This window comes from Anabrus simplex, chromosome 12 (genome assembly GCF_040414725.1).
Source record: "Anabrus simplex isolate iqAnaSimp1 chromosome 12, ASM4041472v1, whole genome shotgun sequence".
NCBI lineage: Eukaryota > Metazoa > Arthropoda > Insecta > Orthoptera > Tettigoniidae > Anabrus > Anabrus simplex.
The window spans coordinates 66,512,421-66,532,906 of NC_090276.1; the positions used below are offsets into that span (position 1 = coordinate 66,512,421).

General features: G+C 37.8%; 1 protein-coding gene across 1 annotated transcript in view; it reads right to left on the reverse strand.

Moving 5' to 3' along the window:
• Positions 1-2,007: 2,007 nt before the first annotated feature.
• Positions 2,008-20,486, reverse strand: part of LOC136884065 (uncharacterized) — a 100,180-nt gene continuing 81,701 nt past the window's right edge. The window contains exons 8-10 of the mRNA XM_067156090.2: positions 16,732-17,049; positions 10,836-11,033; positions 2,008-2,449 (exon numbers count right to left, since the gene is read on the reverse strand). Coding sequence (XP_067012191.2) covers positions 2,391-2,449; positions 10,836-11,033; positions 16,732-17,049 — 575 coding nt within the window. The 3' untranslated portion in view covers positions 2,008-2,390. The remainder of the gene's footprint in view (positions 2,450-10,835; positions 11,034-16,731; positions 17,050-20,486) is intronic.

Here is a 20,486-nt window from a genome sequence, read left to right on the forward strand (position 1 = left end):
TTTGCATAAACAGTAGCGCTCCGGCCTATTAGAACCCCTAAACCTTATGTTACTCCCGCTACACTGTAGAAGAGCTGGCAGACAACAGTTCCTACCAGGTAAGTTGGTTTCCATTCTAACCCTATTACTGCACAACCATCCAGACTCGACTAATCTCTCTATCTTCAAATACTTCAGTAATTATATCCACAGATTTCACTGTTGTATGAAAAGTTGCGGGATCACGTCGATGTCAAGAATATTATTTTTCTTCCTACAATAACTTCCTACAATGCCTATTAGAATTGTCAGGACTTTATACGTGTAAGTGTGTAGATACATTTTTATTCTGAAGTTTTCATAAATGTCCAAGAAATCGGCTTATCCATGGAATTATTGTTCTTCACAGAATAGCACGAATGCGTTGCGTGACAGCTGCCTCCCCAAGTGCTAGCTCTAGGGTTAATTATTCCCTTCAAGTTATTTGACTGTAAGTGATTCTGTCCCCTCGCAGGGTCTTGATAAATGTGCTTCCCTCATTGTTTGTCTCGTACACACTAACCAATGATTATTAACATAATTCTGCGTTTGATCTCGTTCTTGTATACGGATTTATTACCACATCATGTATCTTACTTCTGCATTGGTAAATATTTATTGCCATGTTTTTTTGATTTTCTTTTTGTCTTCCAGTTTAACAATGATAAATTGCTCTCAGAAACTTCCACTCCTGCAGTGTGATTCATATTCGGGATGTTTTCTTCATTCCGAATCCCTATATCCTAATAATTTCTTCTTCTTACTTTGTTTGTCATCATTTCTACTTCCTTTTTAACAATTTATGTTACGTCGCATCGACACAGATCGCTCTTAAGGCGACGAGGGGGTAGGAAAGTGTTAGGAGTGAGGAGGAAGTTACTGTGGCCTTAATTAATGTTCAGCCCCAGCATTTGCCTGGTGGGAAATTGAGAAATCAACGAACACTATCTTCAGAGCTCCCGAATGCGATTCAAGTTACTTACCCTATAGTCTTCACGTAGGTGCTTTCTTTCCTCTAATATTTCACCAATACTTAACAACATAGAAACGACGAGAATGGATGAGGAAAAAGTTAATATTTGTCTGAAAATCAGGATATATAAGAAAAGGAAATAAGCAATAATAATTTAATTGAATAATACATCTTTATTATTCTGATGAACAAGTACAGCTATTGACAAAGCGTTCGCTCACCACATTCGGAAAATCATCATTCATTCTTTCGGAAAATAATATCATCTTTCATCATCTAAGCTGAAATGCAACACTATTTATGACACATTTAAATGCCCATACATAGAAGCATTACTAATTTTCAAACGTAATTTGGTCAGAATTTGTCCTCGCACTACTTCTGTGAATATCCATGCCACACCTACTCTCCCAGTTTTTATTCACTCAGTTTTCCCAGATGCATTAGGAAATCTGTATCTTGTAATAAATGGAAACATCTTAATTATTATCTATATATTAACAATTAATTTACATATATTATTGTTTATTCGCTAATTTATACATTGAAACATGTACAAATGTATAGGATTTACATCATTCTAACAGAAGCATACTATGTATCAATGTCCATGTAAAAATCAGTATTTCCCAAGGAAGACTCCTGGCCTTAACATTCTCACGGTGTTTCTATATGACAGAGTTCTGAGCAACAGGAAACGAAATAGCTCCTCAGTTACGTAACATTCAATTTATTTTATATGAACTATAAAATAATGTTTAATGAGCGTCCAAATGTTTTTTCATTTATTCACATTAAAATCTGCCTTACCGTACTGCTCACACTCATACACCATTATTATCATCAACCCGGGCAGTACTAATAAAAAGACACGGTGCATGAAAGTGCTCATCTAGAAGTAGGTAGAAGTAGAAAACTTGATTTTTCTCCCGATCTTACAGTTTCACAACCTAATCGATCTTAATGGAGAAAATGGAAATTCTCAATTGAAAAAAACAACAACCAAGCACAATTAAAAAAGTTACAATCAAAAGTAAAAAACAACGAAAACAAGATACAAGATACAATATACCCCACGCTGGTGGGCATAATAACACTAAACACAAAAAACAAGGAAAAAGTTAGCCCACTGGCCTACCTATTTGATATGCTAGGATTGATGATACACACACATTCAATTAGGGCGCAGTTAATTTTTCATACTAAATCTTTCACAAATAAACTTCCAAATTGAATTTCCCTTATTTTTCTCTGTTGCTGGTATTCTAGACCCGCCTATGATCACACGCATATTTTCACAGAGTTTCGTAGAAATATCGATGTGCGGAATGGTATTTTGGCATTCATCTAACACAATGCGTCCATCTCTAGAGTTCTTGCCGATTCTGGATTCTTCTGCTTATGACCCACCAGAATTCCTAGACGATGAGATGCTACCGTGGAGGGTATTAGCATTTCCTGAAAAAAAAAAAAACAGATTAGATATAACTTTTATTGAGAGCTTGTTAAGTCTCTGAACTAGAATATGCAATACACATCCATCATATATTAGCAGCAGGTTTTAATCATTACGGATTTATTTCCATACATGATCGTACAGGATATCGAGATTTAATGAAGGAAATCACTAAAAACATATTTTATAGTACAATACTGTATACGGTATTATTTTATCAGTAACCTTTGACCATTAATACAAAATTAATTATAAAATTTGGTTGATGTTTTATTACGATATCATTTGTCAAATCGTCCTGTGAATGATCACTTGGGGAACTGCAACACGCTGTACAGCTAAGGCAGTCGGGTCTTGTAAATACCACAACGACGGGTTGTATGAGAAAGAATGAAGCAGTAATCTCAGTAGTAGTTCAGAGCATAGTATTTTTGGAAAACCTCTAGAAAAAACGAAAGTCAGATGAATAAGAAAAGGAAACTGCGATGATAAACTATCAATCCTTGGCATACAGAAGGTTCTCAATCGTAATTCCAGTGTAATAAAACATACTTCTCCGATATTTCTGGGGTAGAACTTACTAGCCTAACATCCTCATAAACTCATGAATACACAGAAGTGTGTATACAGTTTCAGCATCCTGCAACAAAATCAAAAATGTATCTTAATAATTTACTCAAAACGTAACTCTCAACGGAATAAGTTCAAATGAAAACTAACCAATCTTGTTTGTCGCAAGTTCTTCGATAACTTCTTTAATAATAATAATAATATGTACAAATATAAAAAAAATCCAGAATTTCTATTAACAGATGGAAGGAACATACGATATAACTACAATATCTGCAACAAAAAGTATTTATCTAAAATTCTAAAATTACAATACTACAAAACAGTAGTCAAACCGGAACGCCTATACACGAGTGAATGTCTAGTATTGAATATTACAAGCTGAATTGGTTAGAAATACTGGGAAGAAAAATTATGCGGAAAATACTCGGTCCGCTAAGAACTATAGAACACTGGAAATCGTGATGATGATAATGATGATGATGTTTTTTTGTTTAGAGGGACCTTACATCTAGGTCATTGACCTCACTATGGAAATGAAGAAGTAATGATGAAATATACCGGAACATAGAAAAATAACATAAATAACGCGGAATAGGCGATTGATAGTTTTTGGACATTTATACAGAATGGATGACAACAGGTTAACCAAACACATCTTCAAATATCTTTGAAACAAAAGTGAACAACCACCTGGATTCAATTAAAGAAGGATATGGAAAGAAATAAGAGAAGAAGCAGTAAAATAGAGGTTTTTAGAAAGAATGTGTTAAAAATGGAAAGATTCCAAGGTGGGAAGGGAAAGAAAACAGGCTGAAAATGATGCGACAAGAGGAAATAGAGACACATTGAGCATATGGAGTATTTGAGGAAGAAGGAACAACGCAGGTTGAAGTATTGAAATTATCACGTGGTCCCTGGAAGACCCTAAATGAGAAATAATAATAATAACAATAAAAACAACAATAATGTGTTTACTAAGCTATCAGTTCTTAATTATCATACGCTAGTGCCACTGAGCTGTGACGTCAAACTAAGTTATTTAAGTTGTTGATATATACACTCACAGTTATATGAATATTCTAGGACCCCTTCGAGATTCGAACCTACAAACTTGAGCATGTGAAGTGAGAGTCTAACAGATTGTTTACTACTACGATGTCAGGGAAAATCCTAATGTGCCTCAGTTCAATGAACTACTGCACGGTCTTCCATTCAGTTGCATTGAGTCACAAAGTGACGAAGAGACGCGAGCAGATTCTTCACATAATAAACATGTGGATGCTGAGATTGTCTATGTGATTCACACGACTTGAACATAGAAGAAATTAAACCGCAAGGAAAAGTTTCAAGAAATGAAGATTACGAGGCAGTAGAGGTATGGTCATGTGATCAGTGCAGAAGTACTACATTCAACCAGATGGAGAAAGATCCCAGAGTAGATAGAAGAAGTGATGCAGTGATGGAGTACGGAAAGATATATGAGCCAAGGATATCTTTATTTTTGATGCTACAAGTGGAGAAAGGCTTATTCAATATTTTCCACCAACAAGAAGAAAGTATTCTCGATGTACTCGTATTTACGTTCGTGTACGAACACCACCAACATCTGTGACCAACTTGTTATTCTGTGTGTCTACGTGAGAAAAATCATATAACTGAGTCATTTACGAGTGAGTTGTAGGTTATTAGGAAGTTTGGGGCTGATAATGATAAGAGGCTGAAGGCAATACGAAGGGCCCTCTGAATTTCAGGGTAATATTCCAGTCCTCAAGCATATTCACTGAAACATATTCCTCAAGCTAAATATTATTTTTGAAATAGCACGGGAGATCTTTCAAATTAAGATTCTGCTGTTGCGTAATATTCAAACGATTGTGATAACAAATTGTACATTCGCAAGGTATATTTCTTTCGTAGGTTCCGGAAGAAACTTAAAGGAATGAAAGTTGAAGGCAGGACTAATATTTTTTTCTCCTGTGCTTCAATCGTGAAATAATGGGTTATAAAATAATAACGTCGTGAATCTTACAGTTTATGACCCCGTTTAGCACGATATTCCTTTACATTAAGTTTACAACAACTCTTGTACATTCTCCGTTATTAAGTGCTTCTCCTCGCGGCATGTCCCTTTGGAGACTGCCTCATAAAGCGAGCGACTACCCACAAGGCAGACTGCCACAATCTCACGTAGCGGGTCACATATCGGCTGCACACTAAGGGGCTTCTGGCACTGAGCTGGATATTCGGGTACATTTGGCCGCTTCGTATCTGCCCCCGTTAACAAGTGGATATTTACGTGAGATTGGAACAACGTTCACGGCCTGGCACGGTGCTCCTTGAAGGTCTTTCTAAACGGAAGCTCAGGGAAATAAATCAGTTTTCCAGTGCTTGAATGTGAATGTGAACGCATGTACAATGTTTCGTCATATGAATATCGAAACATTTATTTGTTTAATATTTAGATTTTTATAGTTACTGCATTTCCGTAATGTTTCACTTTTTTCCCTACCAGTACAAAATTGCTGACGAAGACATTGATTTCCAGTTAATGTAGGTACGCTGCGTTTCTGTGATTAAACTAGATGAAAAAATATTATATTCCATGCACCCTACAAAGAAGCATATTATTATTATTATTATTATTACAAACTAATTGAATACTTAAGATCACGCTATAGTTTAATTTGTTCTTCTTAGTATGGAATTCCTCGAGATGAAATACTCCTTCATTCGTTGACTGGCATGATTCCGGAAATCTTCTGGCCAGGATCTTCCTGTCATCTCAGTTCTCTTTTGCGCTTTCAAAATATTTCACTGTGTTTCTAAGTTTACTTTCTATGTCACATTCGGAATATTTAACCTTTTGCAGTCTTTTTGCGTTTGCTTAATCTGTGCTGTCCTGGTCTTATTATTCCAGAAGTAATCAAATATCTGTCTGGTAAGTCAATTTCCATTCAATCTGTACCAATGTGCAAGAAATATCAGCTTCTTCGTCTTCATGGTCTGCTATTCAAATCTCGTGGACGTAATGTGATTTACAGGAGGTGGCGTTCAGATGCGGACAAGTCCATTCTGGTCATAAATAACTTATACGAGATTCTCGTATGATTTCATTACATTGATCGATCTCAGCAAATATTTTCAATATAGTACTGTATACACTGACTGACAGAGCAAATGCAACACCAAGAAGGAGTGGTCAGAACTTTATGCCAATTGCAGGGTAGACTGACGTCACTGAGGTATGCTCATGATGTGAAATGCGCCGCTGTACTGCGCACGTAGCGAACGATAAATGGGACACGGCGTTGGCGAATGGCCCACTTCGTACCGTGATTTCTCAGCCGACAGTCATTATAGAACGTGTTGTCGTGTGCCACAGGACACGTGTATAGCTAAGAATGCCAGGCCGCCGTCAACGGAGGCATTTCCAGCAGACAGACGACTTTACGAGGGGTATGGTGATCGGGCTGAGAAGGGCAGGTTGGTCGCTTCGTCAAATCGCAGCCGATACCCATAGGGATGTGTCCACGGTGCAGCGCCTGTGGCGAAGATGGTTGGCGCAGGGACATGTGGCACGTGCGAGGGGTCCAGGCGCAGCCCGAGTGACGTCAGCACGCGAGGATCGACGCATCCGCCGCCAAGCGGTGGCAGCCCCGCACGCCACGTCAATCGCCATTCTTCAGCACGTGCAAGACACCCTGGCTATTCCAATATCGACCAGAACAATTTCCCGTCGATTGGTTGAAGGAGGCCTGCACTCCCGGCGTCCGCTCAGAAGACTACCATTGACTCCACAGCATAGACATGCACGCCTGGCATGGTGCCGGGCTAGAGCGACTTGGATGAGGGAATGGTGGAACGTCGTGTTCTCCGATGAGTCACGCTTCTGTTCTGTCAGTGATAGTCACCGCAGACGAGTGTGGCGTCGGTGTGGAGAAAGGTCAAATCCGGCAGTAACTGTGGAGCGCCCTACCGCTAGACAACGCGGCATCATGGTTTGGGGCGCTATTGCGTATGATTCCACGTCACCTCTAGTGCGTATTCAAGGCACGTTAAATGCCCACCGCTACGTGCAGCATGTGCTGCGGCCTGTGGCACTCCCGTACCTTCAGGAGCTGCCCAATGCTCTGTTTCAGCAGGATAATGCCCGCCCACACACTGCTCGCATCTCCCAACAGGCTCTACGAGGTGTACAGATGCTTCCGTGGCCAGCGTACTCTCCGGATCTCTCACCAATCGAACACGTGTGGGATCTCATTGGACGCCGTTTGCAAACTCTGCCCCAGCCTCGTACGGACGACCAACTGTGGCAAATGGTTGACAGAGAATGGAGAACCATCCCTCAGGACACCATCCGCACTCTTATTGACTCTGTACCTCGACGTGTTTCTGCGTGCATCGCCGCTCGCGGTGGCCCTACATCCTACTGAGTCGATGCCGTGCGCATTGTGTAACCTGCATATCGGTTTGAAATAAACATCAATTATTCGTCCGTGCAGTCTCTGTTTTTTCCCCAACTTTCATCCCTTTCGAACCACTCCTCCTTGGTGTTGCATTTGCTCTGTCAGTCAGTGTATTTGATAATCTGAAGTGACATATCGTCTTTGCACATTGAAAAACCGCTATGTGGTAATATTTCAGCTTAGAACTCTGACCAGAAGGGTTCTGTCATCTAAGGTTCAGTATTGCATGAACTATATCAACGATTTTTCGTTCTAAGTGATACATGTTCAGCGGGTCAGTATTTCTCCTCTCTACATTGACGCAAATTTCGAGGCGCAACGATGATTTAAATTTTATTCAAAATTGGAAAAGTTTTTACGTTTTCTAAAATAATGTAGGCCACGGTTTGAACCCCACTTGCTTCGGAGCGTCAACGGACGGACGCTGACGGTTTCGTTAATTAATAACTGACTGAAGATTTTTGAAGTATGAAGTATCGTGTAATGTTGAAGATTTCTTGGATGGACCCTGTCACCGTAGGAAGATGGCTTCTCTAAGTCTGTGACGGGACCGCTCAAACCAACCACCCTCTCGTCCACACCAATAACTTGCAGCACACTTCGTGTAGTGTGTGGGAACGTGCCGGCATCCTGCCTGTCCATTACACATCACAGCACCATCTTATCTCTCAATCATTTTCATTGTCCACATATCACTTACCAATGACACCATACCAGTGATAATGAATTTGCATTGGAATCTCGTTCAATTACTTACGTCCAAAAGTGCGTACAAATGTAGTCGGTAGAGTACTGTTTAGAAACATTGTATTGCCAATATGCTCCTAATTAGATATTAAAATAAATAAAGAATCAATTCGGTACGGAAAATTTGCATGTAATAATTTAGCTTTGTAAACTTTTATTTAGATACAACGCACTAAAAATAGTAGGTATTAATGTATGTTTTTAATGTCCTATCGAGAAGCAATTTATTCCTCATACGTTCCACACCAAAAGATACAAAAAATTAAAAAGAAATTGAAAAACAAATTTAAATTGTAGAGTTTTGCTGTGAAATAATGTAACATCAACATGCCTTTAAGTAGGGAAAATCCATTAGTCTGCACATATTAATACAGATATGTGTAGAACTGTGTATCATCTCTATCTTAAAAACAATGTAGATGACATATTTTTGTTTAAAACATCATATTATTAACATGCCCCTAATTAAAAACATAAAAAGACACCTTTATCAAATTCTATGGAAAACGTAGATTGTAAATTTTTATTTAAAAACATTGTATTATCAATAGGCTCCTAATTAGAAAAGAAAATCTTGTAACACTCCAAATACATAATAAAACACTTACACATTTCTCCCCTTTCCCTCTTCACTTTTACCATCTTTCCTAACTCCATCGCTTCTGCCTCAACCCCGTCGAAACTCCTGCCCAGAGTAAAGGTGTAACCTTCAAGGTGGCCCGCTATTCCCCTTACGTGAGGCGAATGAACACTTTCGTATGATGATGATGATGATGATTATTATTCACCTGCATACACCCCAGCGTCAGTTGATAGGGCCTGACACATACCACTCTGATGAGTCTAATGTCAGGCCTAAGACGAAACGCTGATTTATAGATCAAACTCCTGAAAAGCCTTACATTTAAATTTTCCAGGATGCAACGACGAACAATGTTTTCCAAGAAGCGTGAAAATAACTATTTTTCCTGATATGCAAGATTTTCTGGTTGTGTAAACTCTGAATTCTACCTGTAATTGACTGAAACTATGAAGTACTTACATTCCTGGCAATATGCGCCGTTTGTTCCAGGAGGGCAGTGACATGAGTACGGTTTGACACATTCGCCTCCAAACTGACATGGAGGATCACAGACAGCTATACAAATAAAATAGAGGAAATTTCCTCTTAACCCTACGTGTTAATTTTCAGACACAAAGCCTGATTTACATTTATTTTAATTTTGTAGTATTTTCTGATAGATCTCAAGTCAAATCAATTGGCACTTCAGTAGTCTCTTCGTGATATCTACAGGCAAAACTATACAGCGCGGCAAGTGAGTTTCATACCTTAAACTTACAAGGGTGAAAAATCCACCCCTCGTACTTTGTTGCGAGGATGTCGCAGGGGGGGACCCTATCTCCAAAATATTGCGCTTTAAATGTGAAAGATCTCCCTATGGTGCCAGGAGTTGAACATCAACTACCATGGTCATGTACTCTACATTTATCCTTAATTTTTGATGTAATGTTTAAGAAATATAATCATTTATGTTACACAAAGAACGTCGAGTCTACTTTTTGTCATATACTCCTGATTCTTTTTTCATAACTATTAGGTACTTCAGTCTGCCAAAACTAATTTTTAAAAAATGTATGTATAAAATTCCTATAAAAGGAAACATTTCTTAACAGTATTGTACGCTAAGCCCTCGAAGTAGTCCCCCTAGATTGTTCACAGCTGAAGACATCAAATATTATGTAACAATTCTGCAAATCTATTGTTTCACAGCAATGGTTCTGTAACTTTGGAAATGAGATCAAAATCGCACGGAGGCAGATCAGGTGAGTATGGAGGGTGATCGATTACATCCCACCTGGAACACTTTTAACAAAGAAATGTTACTCCTTTTCTTATATCTAAGTAATTTCTGACACTCGGCGCTCTGGATGTCGTTCACTGATCATTTGCATAACTATATTAAAAATGAAGCAATCAAAATCAAACAGTAATTGATAATTATTAATCTATTCAATAATCAAAATAAGACCGACAACAACCACGTAGGCAATCGAATTGAGTTCTACTCGAAGGTTGTAAACGGATCTGACACAAATTTTTCAAATAAGGAAACAAACCTCTTAGATAAAGGACCGAAGTTTAATTGCCAAGAAAGTCACACAGATAACAACATAAGCAACTAATTACGGACGTTGAGATTGCATGAGAAAATATAACCACACAATATAACTAAATATAATCCAACTTGGAAACTCAGCAACGCAAACGAATTTAACATCAAAATGCTCATTACTAAAAAGCATGAAAATTAAGACAAAAACGATCATCTAATAGTCACAAAAGCAAACAATGGCTAGAAAACGTTAATAATGAGAAAATGAGTTATCCTTAAGAAAAACTAAGGAATTCATCAAAAATTATATTTTAATTAAATTGATTTCGTTTTCATGTGTTCGTTTTCATGCAGTTCATATATTTGCTACACAAGATTAGATTCGGAAGACTGAAAACTGAAAACGGATGGCTTCAGACACTAGAAAATACACTCGTGACTCGAAAATGAAATTAGTATTTAGTTGTAATCATATTAATTGTACTTACGACTCTCACAGTGCAGCCCAGTGTAATCAGGCGGGCAAATACACTTGTCTACTTGCTCACACCATCCTCCGTTCTGACACGGAGGGTGGCAGGACACCTTCTCACACCGCCTCCCGAAGAACCCTGCAGGACAGTGGCAAGCTCGCCTCTTTTGGTGACAGATACCTCCATTGAGACAGGAACACGGCTTCGGAGGACCTGTGAGGGTAGAAATGATTTATCTCACTGAAGTGTAAGGAAAAAAGAAAGCGATGTCCAGAAGTTAGTCCAGTGCATAAGATTTAAACGGGCTTTGTGTTGTGATGTTCCCGCATGGGAATTAGTTTACCTTAATATATTCCTAGAACCACTGAGATATAATTTTGGATTACATAATCAAATAGAGGAAGCAAATACATTACTAGTGGAGTTGAAAAACAATCTTGTGCTGCAGAAAACGCAAAATCAATTCAATAGGCTGTAATAGTCTTGGAACTTATAACAGCCTTGCTTATAAGTTTTTCTTTTTTTGCTATTGGCTTTACGTCGCACCAACACAGATGGGTCTTATGGCGACGATGGGATAGGAAAGGCCTAGGAGTTGTAAGGAATCGGCCGTGGCCTTAATTAAGGTACAGCCCCAGCATTTGCCTGGTGTGTAAATGGGAAACTACGGAAAACTATTTCAGCGCTGCTGACAGTGAGATTCGAGCCCACTATCTCCAGAAAGCAAGCTCACAGCCGCGCGCCTCTAACCGCACGGCCAACTCGCTTACAGGAGAAGCTTGCTACTGTCTTAGTCACTATTATCCATTTACTCGTAATCGAAGGTGTACCTTCGACCCGATCAAATCTTTCTACGAGGGTTGGGGTGTTAGCAAAGGCAACTATGTTTTAGCACCATTGCGGGAAACACCAAGCAAATATCTACAGATGGGAGAGGGGAGAATAAGGTGATGTGGAATGTATGATTAGTGCTGAGTAGGAATACGACGTTTACGATATAAAGCAAAAAATTTGTCAGCCATGAAATCCTGGTTCTCCATATTATTATTATTATTATTATTATTATTATTATTATTATTATTATTATTATTATTATTATATTTTCCTTTATTAATAATGGCGAGGTTAGGACTCATGGTCCTCTCTTACAATTAACCACACTTTTAAGCGTTGTACATATGAAAGAAGTATTTCTAATCTTATCTTACAAACGAGAAGTATTATAACACAATTAACATAAGCAAAATAAATATTCTTAAACTTATCTTAGGAACTATCATTATAAACTAGAGTAACATGAGACAAAAGATGTATTATAAGAACAAAAGATATTTTTAATATTAGAAACTACATAAGAACAATAAACGTACATTCACACACATATTCACACCACATGATTCATTCAATATAGCGACACACATCAACGAGATGCTCGCGGCAAGACGAATTAAAGGGATTTAAGCTTTTTATTGCTCTAATGTTACGGGGGAGAGAGTTCCATATTCTAGCTCCATTCGCAACAAAGGGACGGGCATATGCTGCTGACCTACTGAGAGGGATAGTAGGTGTGTTACCGGAGCGTGTGTTATGCTGGTGGAAAGAGGAAAGGAAATTCAGTTGTGAAGATAAAAGTAGTATGGGATATTTCCGTTTAATAATCGAAAAAATAATACTGCCACGCGGAGGTTTCTATATTGTTCAAATGTTAGAAGGAAAAGTTGACGACAATATGGGGTAACATGAACACCATAACGAAGGAAAAAATAAATCGAATACAAGAGTTCATAGCACGTTAAAATCGAATTATTTTTTATCTCATGGCATCAATTAGTACTACTAGGGCGGATAAGAGTATTTATAAACTTAATTCTCATGTTTAGCGCCAGCATATTCTGATGATAGTTTAGTGGCTGGAGGGAGGCGTGCACTTTTCTGCAGACATTGGTGATGTGCTCTCCCCAGTTAGGACTCTCATTTTTAATTACACCCCGATTTCTTACCGATTATTCGTACTGAATAATTTTACCTGATAAAGTTAGTGGAGGAATGTTTTTGATATTTTAGCGCACCGATTTGTTTCATCTGCCCAACAATAATAGTTTTAGATTTTGATGGATTAATTGAAATATAGTTGTCATGTGCGTATGTGCAGATATTATATAAGTCAGAATTCATATAACATATTGCTTGATTGATGTCCGAAATTTTGGAGTGATAATAGATTTGTAGATCGTCAGCATACAAGTGGCATTTACAGTGTATTAGCCGTGTTGGTATATCATTAATATATATAACAAAGAGAAGTGGTCTAGGTATTGAGCCCTGTGGCACTCCTGAATATTTCGCTACTTATTCAGATGACCGATTCTGAAGAATTACGTATTGTTTTCGTTCGGTAGGATATGAGTGAAAGAATTCTAGAGCTGTCGGTCCAAGGTGAAATGATTTAAATTTAGCAACCAGTATGTCTATGTTTACTGTGTCAAAGGCACTGCTAAAATGAAGAAGTGCAAGTAACGTCACCTGTCGTTCGTCTATCGCACGTCTCATGTCGTCTGTGACCTTCAGTAGGGCAGTGGCAGTACTGTGTCCTTTTTTGAACCCGTCTGTAAAGGGTCAAGTAACTTGTATGTATTTAAATAGTCAGTTAATTGCACGGATGTGTTAAAGAGGCTTAGAGAGAGATGAAAGTATGCAAACAGGTCGATAATATGTTATAAGTACAGGTGAGGGAGTTTTAGAACAGGTTTTATTGTGGCAATTTTCCACATTGTTGGAAAGAGGCCACTTGTGACACAGGTGTTGTATATATGAGTAATGACGGGATGAATAATGTCAGTGATATGTTTTCTTGTGAGTATGGGTATTTCATCAGGTCCTATAGCAGGTGATGTGATTGATAGTAGTTCTCATTCCACGTTAATCTCTCTGACTTCACGAATTTCAAAGAATGGCCTCTTTGGTGTTAGCTGGTTCAGAAGATAATTTATAACCTTATATATAGTTTTCATTTCCGGTTTAATTTCTATTCCAGAAAAATGAGAATTTACTGTATCCAGAGCGATGTCTTGATTACGTGGCTGGGACAAAGCTTTCCCAATTGCAGTGGAACGAAGTTGTTTCCAAGTTTCTGACACATTTAAATTTCCACCCAGGTGTTTTCAAAAAGAAAATTTCTTATTTAGGATTATTATTTTAACTATATAACGAAGTATCTGATACTGTTCAAGCGCACTGGGAGAGTACCTTTACCTTTACTAGTACCTTTACGGTAAGGCCTTAAAGCATTTCCCTTGATTGTCCACAGCATGCTGCTAACGATATACGAAACGTCAGAAACCATGTTACAATATTGCAGTGCTATTTGGTCCGACTTCTATTCCACGGACGCTATAATGACGGAAGCGTGGAAGCAAGCAAATTACGAGCTACGGCACGTAATTACACGTTACGCCACTCATGGATTTCACCACAGATCCTGCCAAACCAAAAACTTCCACCAGCCGAACAAAGACTGTATATGTAACCTGTGCAACGATCATTGTGAAAGATACCATGCACAAAACTGTAAAATGAGGACAACCTCAATAATTAGAATGGCATTAGCATAGTTGACCATCTGTACAAAAACTGTTTTTGCACATTGTGCGCTTTTCATTTAATAATAATAATAATAATAATAATAATAATAATAATAATAATAATAATAATAATAATAATAATAATAATAATATTGCAGTGCCATGTTTCAGAGTGTTGGCAATGTCATCTCGTGTCCCAAACAGTCTCCTATGCAGTGGTCCTTTCACTTTGGGGATGAGGTCGAAATTCCATGGGGACATATCTGGTGAATATGACGGATATTGCAGCACTTCCCATCCCCTGCGATGAAGTTTCCTCCGTACTGCCTCTACTGTTTGCGGTCTGGCATTGTCACGGAGAAGGGTGCCTGTTTCGTCTTGTAACTCAGTTAGTGCATACTTAATGTCGATGTCTATGTACTGGTTGTTACTGCACGTGACACAACGGCCCGATATTAAAAAGTTCTTGCTGACCCTTACACGTCGCTGCTTGTTTCACATCTTTGGTGAAATGCACCTGCCATCTCGAAACTCTTCGGTACGCAAGGATATTATTCCCTATAGCTTCCATAAGCTCTGCATGACATTGTTTGGAATTGTGGCACGAGGAACCGCCGGTTGGATGTAAGCACGCTATTATTGCCCCGTCACATCCATTCTCCGTGCGTGACTCAGAACTCTGGTCCCGTCCCTGTCCAACTCAACACCATTTCTTGCTGTGTTCATGTACTATGAGTGTTATGCTTTCCGAGACATATGACCGTTGTATGGTAGCATCGTGCAAATTGGAGGAAAAAATATTTGCCATGACGTATGCCGCAACCCTCGTACCTTCATCGCTTTTCCCACAACATGATTGGATTGCAGGTGTAAACTGCATCGGTCACACGTATACAGATTTTGTATTGGCTCTGTTTTAGGCCGGATGCTCATAAAGATTTCATTGTAACTATTTTGTCTATTTTCTAAAATAGGTAAATTCAATTTCTGCGTGGCCCTTGTATTGCATTTGACCGTTTTGTAGCAGTAGTTACAGTTCTTGGAACAAAGGTATTGTCCAGATGGAGGTCCTTGCAGAGCATTGTGAAGACATCTGGGATCGTATCTTCCGTGCTAATCATCAAATTGATGATTTGAATATTGTCATTTTGACACTTTGACTCGTAGTAAGGGTTTGTTGTATTATAGAGGGAGGGCTTTTTAGTGTGCAGATCACATGGTTGTTAGAGTTATGACTCTGGTTTTATGGTTCGATAGACTCAGGGGTTTATTTATTTATTTATTTATTTATTTATTTATTTATTTATTGATTTATTCATTTATTTATTTATTATTTATTTATTTATTTATTTAATTAATTTATTTATTTATTATAAGATGTAGAATAAATATTCAACACAAAAAATGCCGAAATACCACCCGCTTTAATTAAACAATAAGAAAGAGAAGTTAGCAATAGTCATGTGTTTGCATGAATGTTTCCTCACTAGAAAATACAGAAATAATTAAATTACAATATTAGAACTACGTGATAGGCAGTAATAGGTTAGAATACAAACTAATTTGGTTTGTAGGAAGTGTCATGCAACCTATTCTTCTATAATGTAGTAAGAGTAACATAATTTCTAGGAGTTATATAGGTCAAACCCCTGTACGTGAATAATGACTTGCGATATATTTTTAGTTGCTATTCTACGTTGTAAACAAGTTTTAGTCAAACAACTGGCAAAACCAGTAGTCGTAATAATACATATTTTTATTTAATTAATTATTTAATAAGATGTCGCATGGATACATGTATAAAACACGACGGATCTAATAAGAGTATTTATTTAAACATGGATCGACTTGTTCATTCTGACGCAAGTTAGAAGTTATCTATGGATGAATTTTCACACGATGTCGAGATATATTCCTCATGATACACGGTGAAGGAATTTTACGCTAGATTATCAAACCAAAATATTTTTACGGAACCTTGCCGTATCCATAAAAACCACCATCCTTCTAAAAATTCGATCTTATATTCCTCACTATTCACGTTCATACAAATCTCACAGCAGTGTACGCTTATTACTTGCTTAAGTAAGTTTCCGTTCTATCCCACCATTGGCTAAAAATACGAAGTCTAGTGATATATGAGGATATTTGAATTAACGCGAATAGAATGACATCTCTCACCACTAGACGTTTACAAATCCTCTCCCTACAGAATCACAATCTCTCTTGGCCTGAACTAGACTACAATATTAGTTAGAGAAGCTCAGTATCCTCATATCTTGTCCCAGACAATACTTAAATATTTATTTCAAAACACATCAAATACGTACCTTTTATCCACTCTGAGGTATTGGTAAACGCTGAAGTGTTGAGGTTTATATTTTTGTTGATGTTGTTCTTGTGAGCTTGTTTATGATGCTTTCGAGACATCTTCTTCACAGTATAATGGGATGTTTTGTTCATATCTGAGCTGGAATGATTGTTGGGAGGACATGTTCCGTGGCTACAAGCCCTGGTCTCGGTACGCTCTCCTCCAGCCTCCATACAGAGCTCCAGACGACTGCCATCGTCCACACACCGAGAATACCGGGATTGAGATCCGGTACCACAGGAGGCGCTGCAAGATGACCACTCGGACCACTCCACTTCTAAAACAAACAAACAAAAAATTTACCTTCATCTAGAGTAGCTCTCATGATTCAGGGTGGAATAAATAAATAATACGGATTCCTTTGTTTTAGAAAGAAGGAATATGCGTGACTTTATAATCATGTAAGGAAATGTTAAGCAACATATATTCCTCATTGAATAAATACTTTCATATTGACGTGCGCTAACTCTTTCAGTTCTTTTATTTCATACTTGGATCAGGTTTATCAGACTACGGACTGACAATGACCTATGCCTGATAACTTCACTTAATAAGCTGGCATAAAATTTAATCCATGCTCCATTTTATGTTGTCAGTAAAGTCAAAATATTTAGGTATGTATACATTAGAATGCAAATTTACTGCAGCGATTAACAAATATATACTTGCCTGGATAACAGTTCTACTAAGAGATTTGCATAAACATTAGGGGCTCGTTTATTAGAACCGCTATTAGTTATGTAACACTAGCTACAGTACTACAGTACAGACTGCGTAAACATCTGTGCTTTAGCTATCAAAAATACAGTATTAATTCTCACCCGCTTCGGCATAGCAAACGATGTAAGCTAAATCATAATACTTTAAAGCATCTACTTACATTGCTTTTCCTTTCCTTTTAAGGTAGTGGCAATGGCTGAAATGTTCAACACAGTAATGATATTGCGGCTGGAATTCAAGCCATCACGTTTACTTTTATAATATTTATTAAATCAATGACAACTTCGTAATATATACGTTTTTGTACAGCTTTTACAAATCATAGCTACAAATGTGAAGAAAAAAGCGCTCGGTGTATTTATACCTTTATCGTAAGTTCAAAGAAATTTCACAGGAGAGAAATACCACGTTGTCTGCTTGATCCGGAAGTACTACTTTTCTCTGTTATATGATGGAAGTTTTCCATATATCTGGAAAGACTTGTGCAAAAAATGATTAGCAATTTTAGCGGATATCAACCGATACGTTGAAATTTAGACGAAGGAAAGTGACGAGGATGATATGGGGGAAGGAAACGGAAACGCCGAATATACTATATTTGTATCGTGGATGTGGATATCATGTTAGCCTGAGTAGAAAGAGGACGGAATCATACTGTAAACGTGAGGAATACTAATTAGTGATCTATGCTTCCATGAATAATGGCTTGCGACGCATTTCTAAGTCCTGTTCTGCGTTGTAATTTTTTAAGTTAGACAACTGAAAATCAGTAGTCTTAATAATACACATGTTTGTTTAATAGTTTTTCGGATGGAGTGAATGGATACACGCATAAAACATAACAGAATTAATGAGAGTAGTTACTGAAACATGGATCGAATAGTTCATTCTGTCAGAAATTTTGAGCAAGTTAGTAAGTTATCAATCGATGAATTTTCACACGACGTCGAGATGTATTCCTGATAATACACGGTGAAGAAATTTTCCGCGAGGTTATCAAACCGAAATATTGTTACACAACTTTACTATGTCCGTGAAAACCATCATTTCTCTAAAAATTTGAGCTTATATTCTTCACTATTCACGTTCATATAGCAATACTTAAGACACCTCGTATCTGGGCTGGGATGTGTGTAATAGAACACAGTGATATACAAAGATGAGTTGTAGTATTATTTCCATAGGTTAGATTATTAATAGTAATCAGGGGCATTTATGTTGACAACTGTGCTAGATGAGAATACCGACGATAGAACGAGTTCTTTGTTCGCAAGGTATTTAAAGGGCTTAAGGCTGAAGGCTGGATGGAATCAGGGTATATTACCCGTAAATTAGAAATGACATACATGAAAGTAGCGATAATGATCGCTGTAAAAAGGTGGTAACAATGGCTGGAGGTATTCGGATTTAGGACATAAAGTCCAAGTTAGGAATGAACTCGCTTGATGAAGCTGTATGCGAGGCTAATGAAGGAGGATAGGTTACCTAGGAAAATAGTGGACTCGGTTATGAAGGGTAAAAGAGGTAGAGGGAGACCAAGACGGCGAAGTTTAGACTCGGTTTCTAGTGGTGTAAAAATGAGTTATATAATTAAACGACGTCAAGGATATAATGACAAATAGAGGATTTTGTTGGCTTTTAGTAAATTCACAGAGGCTTGCAGACTGAGTAGGGAAATAATGTTTATGCATTAATATGTTAGAAAGCAAGCGTATTTGAACAAGGAGCAAGTGTCTTCTACCCGCACAACGGTTCTGCAGTGAGATTTGTGTAAATATTAATGATGCGAAGTATCAGAACCCCTAATGTATCTCCTACCCGCACAATGGTTCTGCAGTGAGATTTGCATAAATATTAGTGATCTGGACTATTAGAACCCCTAAAATGTATGCAATTGAGCTATATAAATGTAGAGCTACAAGATGGTATTTGCACCTTGTTGAAATACGTTTGCATCAGTGCCCAAAACCCTTTCCCTAGGCATGGCAGTCTATAATGATGATGTAGATATATTTTTAAAACTATGTGTCATACAAAACGGAAAACTAGCAAACGGGATGGTTAGAAACCGAATGCGACGGATTTGGATGTGTAAGTGAATGCAGTAAGGTATTTTTTACTGGCAATTCAATTGGTGATGTTGGAAGCGGACTTAATGAACCTCTCATGAATGAACTCGTCGTTCTAGTTAAGTTACTGAAGCGATAATCCTTCTTCTCTACCTTCTTCCTTCCTTCCTTCCCTGATGGATATCTTGTTCACGTTGACTCTAAAGCACAGGCCGACCACTCTGAGCGTCACTTCATCTTCGTCACCTGTCACTGGCCGCTAAAAATTAGATTCTCGCTGGAGACGCCAGATCGATTGCTCTCTACGCCCTTAGCAAACCCCTATAACTTTTTAATAGTTTTCCTGGACAAAGTAGTTTATAATAATTTTTAAAATATTCCCAAAACTACAAAAAACAAAAGGGAATATAGCTGACGGGTTTTAAACATTTTGCAATGTTTAATCAACACAATTTTACAAGACAGAACTCTTAGAACTCTGTAAGTAGATGAGATGCACGCATGAATTGTTTACAGAATATAAGCTCTCTACTCGTAAACATTTTAAAATAGAACACATCCATCATTCTCACCTTCAACATTCCTCTGTAACACCACATGTCAAATGCTTCTATTCTCTGTCTTTCTGAGCTACTTAACATCCTTGTTTCACTTCTATACAATGCCACGCTCTAGATGAAATTTTGTCAATGTTCGAAGTGAGAAAATTTCTCACTTCGAACATTGATAAAGGAGGAGTACAAGATGAAAATAAGGAAGTCCAAAACGAAAGTAATGGAGTGCATTCAAACAAAATCAGGTGATGCAGGTAATACTAGAGTAGGTAATGAAGTCTTAAAGGAAGTAAATGATTATTGTTACTTGAGTAGCAAAATAATTAACGACGGCAGAAGTAAGGAGGACCAAAAATGCAGACTAGAACAAG